The 9,057-nt window shown below is 30.4% G+C and overlaps 2 protein-coding genes across 2 annotated transcripts; one reads left to right on the top strand and one right to left on the bottom strand.

Moving 5' to 3' along the window:
• Window positions 1-1,387: 1,387 nt before the first annotated feature.
• LOC108321651 (protein CURLY FLAG LEAF 1) lies at window positions 1,388-3,298 on the bottom strand. The gene is made up of 3 exons (XM_017553470.2): window positions 2,988-3,298; window positions 2,571-2,834; window positions 1,388-1,866 (listed from the first exon to the last, which is right to left on the bottom strand). Exons 2-3 carry the CDS (start codon window positions 2,817-2,819, stop codon window positions 1,543-1,545), a joined length of 573 nt encoding a protein of 190 aa, XP_017408959.1. The 5' UTR covers window positions 2,820-2,834; window positions 2,988-3,298; the 3' UTR covers window positions 1,388-1,542.
• Window positions 3,299-7,146: 3,848 nt separating this feature from the next.
• Window positions 7,147-8,255, top strand: LOC108321697 (GSH-induced LITAF domain protein). Its single transcript, XM_017553524.2, has 3 exons — window positions 7,147-7,396; window positions 7,729-7,855; window positions 7,965-8,255. The coding sequence occupies exons 1-3, from the start codon at window positions 7,209-7,211 to the stop codon at window positions 8,046-8,048; spliced, it is 399 nt and encodes a 132-aa protein (XP_017409013.1). The 5' UTR covers window positions 7,147-7,208; the 3' UTR covers window positions 8,049-8,255.
• Window positions 8,256-9,057: the final 802 nt, after the last annotated feature.

The following is a 9,057-nucleotide window of genomic DNA, read 5'->3' on the forward strand; positions in this document are numbered from 1 at the left end:
TTAGGTTTTAATATAAATAAATTCTTTCAACAATAGAAACAGCTGAAAAGTATATTTTTAAGTTGCTCCAAACATGCTATAAATATATAATAAGGGATTATCCTTGATATTTCACAACATCATAAGATTTTTACATAATAAAGTAAAATGGAAAATTTTCATACTTAAAACAATTTATGTACGATGAGAAATTAATTACCTTGGAAGTTATTTTTATTTATATACATGAAATAAATTTACCCGTAATCAAATGTTGAAAAATATATAAGAGTTTAATTATGTAAGATGGTGTTATGTGGCAAGCTATAGAATGACACATTTTACAGAGATACAGATAAAATGATAATAAAATAGTGAATATATATATATATATATATATATATATATATATATATATATATATATATATATATATATATATATATATATATATATATATTAAAAGAAGAATAAAAAATAAGAAATAATAATATTAAATAAATGTGAAAAAAATAATGTGTGTGAAAGTATATATATTTTTGTTGTTGTTAATTTCGTAGTGGGCAATCATTGAATCACACCAACTCACGACTCAGCCACCACCATCGCGAACCCTCCTAATTATGTTAATCTTCTTCTCCTACTTTTTTTATTCAGAAAGTTCTGTCAAACACGCCTAAGCAGTTGACCAGAGCGCCAACCCTTACTTTACCAAAAACTTACTTTGATCTAACGTGTATCTTATCAATCACATTAACAATAATCCTGTAATTATAATACATAAATTTGAATTTAAATCGAACCCTGCTCATTCGGCGAGAATATCGAATATGAGTGGAAAAAACTTGCTTTGTTAGGTCAAATGTTACCAATTCTGAATCTCTCTACTCAATTTTGTTGGAATAACTTATTTTATTCACCAAAAAGAATGTTTCAAAATCCCTTGAAACTAAGTGCACGTGTTAAGCATAATCGTTCTTTTTTTTAATATTATGACTTTTTCTTTCTTGTTGTTTAACAGCCTTAACAATAAAATAAATAATTCTCTTAAAAATATTTTGAATCATGAATATGATATATATATATATATATATAATAAAATGAAATAATAAACTAATGGCGCTAAATAACTAAGGTGGACCTAGACGGTAAAACAACAATCTACAAGAGACAATACATTGATTTAATTTTTTTCTAAAAGTAATATATGAAAAGGCACGAACGCTACACGTCGCAATCATTACAAATATTATTCTTTCGTTCTTCTAAAACTGACCTTACTGCCAGCACTGTAGATATTGACCGAATATATGTCATTTTATTTATTGAGGACCGAGAGAAACACAAAATGTTAAAGTAATAACAGTAATTAATAATAAAAAAAGAAAACCTATGGTGAAGATCGAAGTGCAGAAAGGGTCTCTTAGTTGAAAAGATTGAAAATTTCATCTAAAAATAATAAACAAAAAAGAGAAAGAACTATAGTTTCACACTGAGAAGAGGAGAGAAAAAAGACACTGAGAGGGGGAAGGGTGGAATTGGAACAAAAAAGAGAAGTGGAAATCATGGAGAGCCATTTTCGGATCGATCGAAGTGGAGGAGTTGACCACTACATTTGGGGCAGTCTTCAACCTGCTTGGGCACCATGAAATACATGAGACAGCCCTTGCACCCAGCCACCACCAAAACATTCTGTTTCTCCAACGAACCCTGATAGTTCTCCTTCGATGAAGAAGGACATGACTCCGATGAAGACTCTTCGCTGTCGTACCAGCTCTCTTCTTCGGATTCACAATCCCTACTTACACTATACTCTGCCATTGCTGCTCTTGGATCCTCCTTTGCTTTCATTCCGTTCCTCCAGTTAATGTAATAAATTTCCCCCGTCTGTTGCATATATATACATGTTAACTCATCAATTCCACATTCACACTCACAAATTCACAACGTACAACCTTCTTTTCACCAAATAACAAATTCAAAACAAACAAATGAACCAAACCAAGGAATCACGGAAATAGAAAACGAAAATAATAACACACCCCTCTTACCCGGATCAGAATTACAAATAGCTAGGATCAAAAACATATATTAAAGGAACTGTTTCCCCTGGTCCTTCTCTTCTGCAAGGCTAATGACTAGAGAACATACATACATGTCTCTCTCTCTCTCTCTCTCTCTCTCTATATATATATATATATATACATATGCACACACCTTGTATACGTATTCACAAATTAAATTCCCCAATAACAGAAAAGAAGAAATCAATACTGTCTATGACTTGAGGATGGTCTAACTCGGAAAAGTTGCATCTTGCTTCCCTAATAGAGAGAAAAAGAAGGAAATGAAAAAAAAAATCGTTTTTCTAGGGTTTTGGGTGGTAAACATGTGGAAAACTGTTGTCTTGGAAAGAAGGGCATGGGATACACAACAACAACAACGTAGAGAGGCTCCAAACCATGAGCTAGAGGCAAGATCCAGTTTCATGCAGGGAGTATAGGTTTTATGATTTGTTAGAAGAGAAGAGAAGAAAAAATAAATAAATGGGGAGGAGGGGAAAAAGAGAAAAAGGAAAGGGGGGAATGAACCTTTAAATCTAGGCATTGTTCCCAGTGATAAGGGAGTGAGATGTGAGAGTTGAGCTCTAAGGTGGTGTCGGAGTTAGAGTTATGATTATTATCCGTGTCCGGGACATGGTCCGAGGTGGATGAGATTCCTAAGCCTGGTGGCACTGCTGCATCTGCGGCTGACCCGTTTTCCCTCCTGCTCTGGTGGTTATCATTGTTTAAAGAACAGTTTTGAAGAGACCTCTCTAAGGAAGCAGTGATCGCCTCCATATTTTTGGATTGGAGCTGTCATTGTTGCCAACAACAATTAATGGAAACCACAACACAAAGCTAGCCACCACCATATATATATATATATATATATATATATATACATACACATATATATATATAAATTAATTATAATTTATCTGATCGGATAAGATGCGCCGTTATTACCTGCGACTGCGAAGCTCGCCAGCCAGCCAGCCAGCAAAATCAAATGAACAGCTGCACCAAAACTAGTTGTACTGAACAACGCACATACCCCCCACAGAGAGATTTTGGAAGCAATACAAATGAGAACTAACTGGCTACGGAGGGAGGCTTGAGATATTGACATTGTTGTTCATTTAAGGGTAGAAATACATACATCTCACACGCTCTCCCTGTGCGCGTGTCCGACGCTCATCTTCACGATGTGGGGTAGCAGCTGTCAGCTCCAGGGAACCACTGAGGGTTGCATTTTGTCTCGCTTCGCTGCTTTCGCTGCAAACTTCACGCGCTTTTCCACCTCCCTTTAACTATCATATATAATACTCCCATACCATTCCATTTTTATTTATTTATTTATTTATTAATCTAACAATTCTACTTCATAATATCTCTATCCATTTCCACAACTCAAACCTCATCTTTTGTGTGCAAATTTTGCTTCAGTATAACCCACTACATCATCAAAATCACAAAAATTAACGGTAATAATGTTGAGGGGATTGGGAAACATTGAGATTGTCCAAGAACTGAACATAATACTAATAATAAAATAAAATAAAGTTGAACTAGAATCGTGGTTACCCAGAAGAATGCCGGCACTTTCTTCAAACCGTTTATAATCTTTCTTAATAGTTTCTTTCAACAAAATATATATTAACTTAAATATATATGAATTCTTTAATATTTTCCTAGTTTTCATTTTAATTTAATTTAATTTATGTATTTGAACATAACAGAATTTCAATCATTTTAAGTATTATAAAAATGAATCATTTTCATAAAACTATTTTGCAAATATCGTTTTTTATATCTCACAGTATAATTAAACTCATTTTCTTAATAATATATATGTATATATATTGTAGAAATTAATTGGTGAGAAATAATAATTAAATTTTATATGATTCCCACTTTAAGTATGAATTAAAAAAAAAACTAAAATCTTTTTGTATACGATAGTTTGTATTTAAACAAGATTATAAAACTATTAATTATTTGAAATAAATTTATTACTTTTAATATTTTGTTATCACATTGTTTCTCTGGTTTTATATTTTTTCATTAATTTATTTTAAAATAAAGTATATGTTCTTCCATGAGCACTTTTACTAAAGCGGAACTAAAAAGTTGAGGTTGTAAATAGGAATCCAGGGCTAAACAGCTTTTGTGGAGAGTTGTTCTTATATTTGTTTTAGTGTAGTAGAAAAAAAGTGATAAAAAGAGTAAAATTTGTGATGAAACTGGGTTGGGTTGGAGTTGCAATGGTAGAAATATAAAAAAAGAAAGAAAAAAGAAAAGAAAGAGAGAGAAGAGAATTTTGGGAGTGTGAGAATAAGAAAGTGCAAGAGTGGGACGCACAGAAACGGACAGGAGCATGGCCGAATGTATCGGGGCTGGTGCTGGTGTGGGTGGTGGCAACTAATAGGTAAACTTGAGAAACACACAAGAGAAGAAGAAAAGTGAGAGAGAAAATACATGAGACAATTAGGATAGGATTAGGATAGGAGGGAAAATTATTCATAAACATCTGTACTGTTAAAAGGAAAATAAAGATTGGATTGGAGCCGTTGGATTAGTGAGAAAATGCTAATGCGTGGCGGAGAGGCCCAATGCACATCCGTCTGCACTTATTCTGTTTGTGGAATCTGTTCTGAACTATTGCGGGTCATCTGACAACAATGCCTCTGTAATGCCCCCACTCTCTTCTTTCTCTCAACCCACTTTTTTTACAGTTACACTCTCTTCAAAACTTTTTTCATTAACACTTATTCATAAACATATAGCAATACATTATTTTCGAATTAATCAAATCATATTTAATAAGTGTCATAATTCTAGTACTTTAATTTATTTCAAATTTACATTTTTTTCTTTTTAATACTCATTTTAATAGTTACTTTGTAAGTTTAGAGGAAATAACATCTACGATGGTTGTATTTTTTTAAATATATTTACTTTAATATTTTATTTTCATTTATTTATTCAGATTTTATTTATAATAAATATAGTTTATTTATGTAATTTTTATTATGGTTTGGTGTAATTTTCCATATTTTTTATTTTATTTTTAATAAATTTTCATATAATAATAAATTATTGAAAAACTTTAAAATCTCAACTGAAATGTCAAATTTCATTTCGATACATGTATAAGGAAAAATCAAATTTAACCAATAAATTTGTTTATTAAAGTTATACCATATTATATATATATATATATATATATATATATATATATATATATATATATATATATATATATATATATAATAGGTAGTATATGACTCATCCTGATTAAAATGTATAGGTAAAATACCTAGTTGAAACCGTCTTCAATCAACAAGTACCTACATTAATAAAAATGGTCTGAACTTAGTAAATGATGTGTTAGCATTAATAAGAACAAAAAAATAAATTAACAAATGTTAATTATTCTATGTTTTCATTTTGTGTCCTGCAAATTTTAATTTTTTCCATTTTTCACATAAAATATTTAATTTTCCTTATCACATCAAAGTCAACAACACAAAATTAAAGGATTATTCTTACTCAATAAATTATTAATAAAATTTGACTGAGTTGTCAATTTATAAGTAAGTTTGGCCAAATGACCAAAAAATAAAAAAGTTTGGTGAAATAAATACACATACAAGTTCGATTAAATAACCAAACAACATGAGAGATTTATCGAATAATTAATCCACCTGCAAACTCAACTGAATGATTGTAAGTTCAATCAAATGGTTTGTAAACTTTGGCTAAATAATTGAAAAGATATATGAACTTGGTCAAATGACCAATCTCACTTAAAACTTTACAAGTCGGCATAGTCTAACCAATATGATGGTTACAAGCATATTTAAGTCTAAATCAATTTTTTTCACTGAAAAATTAATGTACATTCCAATCCAAATATTTCAAATGACGAAATTATTACTAAAATCTCAACAATTTTATTATATTATTTAAATATCTATTAAATGTCTTTTAATAACATATTTTTAACATATATATTCTTTATTTAAACTATATATAAATAATATAAGATTTTGATACCACATAAATAACAAAGACTCTGAAATCATATAAATGACATAGACCCCGATCTCTTATAATATACATGTATTTCATCGTGAAAAAGAAACTCTAAAACTCATAATTACTTCTTTTTTTCTGTCAAGTTTTTTTCTTTAAACAAGGTTTCACGTTTTTCATCCTCATAAACATTTTCTTTCGGGTTAACAAAAGAAAAATGTTATCTAGAAAAAAAGAAGCAATTTCTTGGTATTTTCCTCTTCTATGCTTACGCATGAGAAGTTGTGGTGCGCTGAATTTTCATTTGACGGAATTAAGTTACTAGTATAATACAAATGACCGGTGTTTATTTTATATAATTAAAATGTACATTAAATAAATATGTTTAAATACATAAATATATTATGTATAGATATAAAAAATTGAAATAAATACTATTTAAATATAAAAGTTGTATTTTATATCTGTGATAAATAACTATACCAAAAAATAATGTTATTTTTCACAATGTATTATAATTGTGCTTTGACTTTTCAGCTGTGATTTTCATTATTCTATTTTTTTCAATCTTAGTTTCCATGTTCTTAAGAATTCGTAATTTTAATTTAATATTTAATCTTACATAGATTTAAATGTTTTAATTTTTAACCAATAAAATTGATTTTATAACAAATTAAGTAAATAATTTGATTTTAACATTTAATTGGATAGAAAAAAACACAAGTAAAATAAAAATTAAAGATTTGATGAAAATTACAACTTATTTTTGAAATTGTGAAAGCTTAAACTACGGAAGAAAATAAAATTTATAAATCAGGAATTAAGAAAAATATCATTAACTTAATTTTAATCATTGATAATTTTGAAAATATTTCATTTAACTTAAACTAAATATAAAAGAAATTTATAAAAGATTAAAAAGACTTAAAAGCACTTGCGTTGAATATATAGTCGTTGTTTGAGTATAACATAAAAGGTAATATTTGAACTTTTGGCGTGCCGAACAGGTATTTGATCTAGAAAGAGGAAAAAACGCGTTGGAATAATCGGCTTATTATTTATTTATATAGATATAAATTTCCATAACATTTTTGGTGTATATTTTTATATAGTTTAATATTTACTCTTGGCACATTTTGGTAGAAGAGAATGGAGAAAAAGGATGAAGTGGTGGTTGGTGTGCCGGTGTACGAAAACCAATACCAGAGGGGGGTGATTCCTCCTAACGCGGTGGTCGGAGATCCCAAGGGCATCCCCATCCACCAGACCATTTACAGAGACACTCCTGCTCCGTTCAACTGCCCTTACTGTGGTGTCACCGCTCTCACTACCGTCAGGTATGCTATTCTCTTCTCTTCAATTTCCGATCAAATCAAATTTGTTTTCTATTATCCGATCAAATTAGAATTTCACGAAACAATTATGATCTTCTTAGTTATGCTTAGGTTGGTGTTGTCTACTCATCCAATCTCGTTTGAATATTTGTTTTTCACTTTCAGATTTTAGGTTTCAAACTAACTTCACATTGACTTCACTGCCAAATACTCAATTTGGGATTTGTTAATTTAGGTTTCATCTTAGAACGATTGTCTTACTTCTGTTCGTTCCCAACATTCACAAATTTTTACATAAATCACTTATTGTTCTGAAATTTTGCTGCCAAAAATAGATCGAAGCCCAGTCTGGCTGCATTTGTTGGATGCTTGATGCCGATGATGCTTGGAGTTTGCTTTCTTTGCCCCTCAATGGACTGCCTTTGGCATAAATATCACTACTGTCCTAACTGTCAAGAAAAGGTACCTACCTCTAATGAATTATCTGTCTCTGGCCTTAAAATCAATCGATACCATTCTTCCAAATGTACGTTTGCAACTCAATATTTTTATTGGAAATGTTCATCTGTAGGTCGCTGACTTTGAGAAAGCAGATCCCTGTGCTGTCATGGATCCACCACACTGGACTCAGGAGAGCTTTGCATTGGCTGGGTAGGATCACAATTCTGCTTCTGCCATTTGCGCTTGCATTTTCTGCAACCTGTAACATAGTCATATCTTAAGAATTGGACAAATATGAATACTTGTTACTTACCGTTCTCGAATTTCATCGAAATTAGAATTATCTACTTGTACGTCTTTTGTTGCACAGCTATAATAAACTCATGTTTTGTTAATATTATACTTCATAGAGAATTTCTGGCATCCATGATCTGCATGCTTTGTTTTCGCCTATTTAAGAAAATATATAGTTGAACTCAGTTGCTTGGTGATGAGGAGATTCAACCGCATGCTTATAATAAAGCTGTGGCTATGTTATGTAACAATCCAAGTGCTCATGTTCTTTTGTATACCTAAAAGCAATTTATATCTCAGCAACTACTACCCTGAAATACCAGGCTATAAAATATTCCATTTGTTCATTTAGTCCAGTTATATAGCAACAAAATAACTAAAAATCATATAAAAAAATTTGTGTCTCCTTTTTTAAAGTCATCATTAAGAAATAATAAACGATTTTTTCTTGAAAAATGATTTGTGGGCTATGATAGACAACTTTTATTTCACAGCCCTTTGTTTCCAATATTGTTCCAAATACATCTGTTTTGGAATTAGTATACTGAAATAACCACTACTGCTATAGGAGGTACTTCAAGTTCAAAACGTGTTTCAAATGTATGCCTAATTTCATGGAGCAGTTCGAGCATTTCCTTTTGTTATTACGGAAAGCTTAAGTTTTCAATTTCAGCCCGTTTGTCAATTAGAATAATTTGGAGATATGTAATGAAACCGTTTGTAAAATCATACATAGCCAGAGATCCCATAAATTTTCTGTTCTTAACCCACTTTGTTTTCCTTTTTTATTTTGTTTGTTGTTTTCTTAAAATATAAAAATGGTTTGGGTTCAAATCCATTTTTTTGGTTGAATATTCCTAACTCCAAGAAAACTTCATCAAAATGGATCTTGAAACTTAAGATCTTCCACGGTAAGCTCGAGAATCAAG

Source organism: Vigna angularis, chromosome 2, assembly GCF_016808095.1.
Source record: "Vigna angularis cultivar LongXiaoDou No.4 chromosome 2, ASM1680809v1, whole genome shotgun sequence".
In the NCBI taxonomy this organism is placed as follows: domain Eukaryota; kingdom Viridiplantae; phylum Streptophyta; class Magnoliopsida; order Fabales; family Fabaceae; genus Vigna; species Vigna angularis.

Bases quoted from the DNA above. Each gene is read 5' to 3' on its own strand.
- LOC108321651 (XM_017553470.2), bottom strand. From the start codon at position 2,819: ATGGAGGCGATCACTGCTTCCTTAGAGAGGTCTCTTCAAAACTGTTCT. The intron at 1,867-2,570 runs GTTCATTCCCCC...TATATGCAACAG, and splicing joins AACAATGCCTAGATTTAAAG to ACGGGGGAAATTTATTACAT.
- LOC108321697 (XM_017553524.2), top strand. From the start codon at position 7,209: ATGGAGAAAAAGGATGAAGTGGTGGTTGGTGTGCCGGTGTACGAAAAC. The intron at 7,397-7,728 runs GTATGCTATTCT...TGCCAAAAATAG, and splicing joins ACCGCTCTCACTACCGTCAG to ATCGAAGCCCAGTCTGGCTG. The intron at 7,856-7,964 runs GTACCTACCTCT...GTTCATCTGTAG, and splicing joins GTCCTAACTGTCAAGAAAAG to GTCGCTGACTTTGAGAAAGC.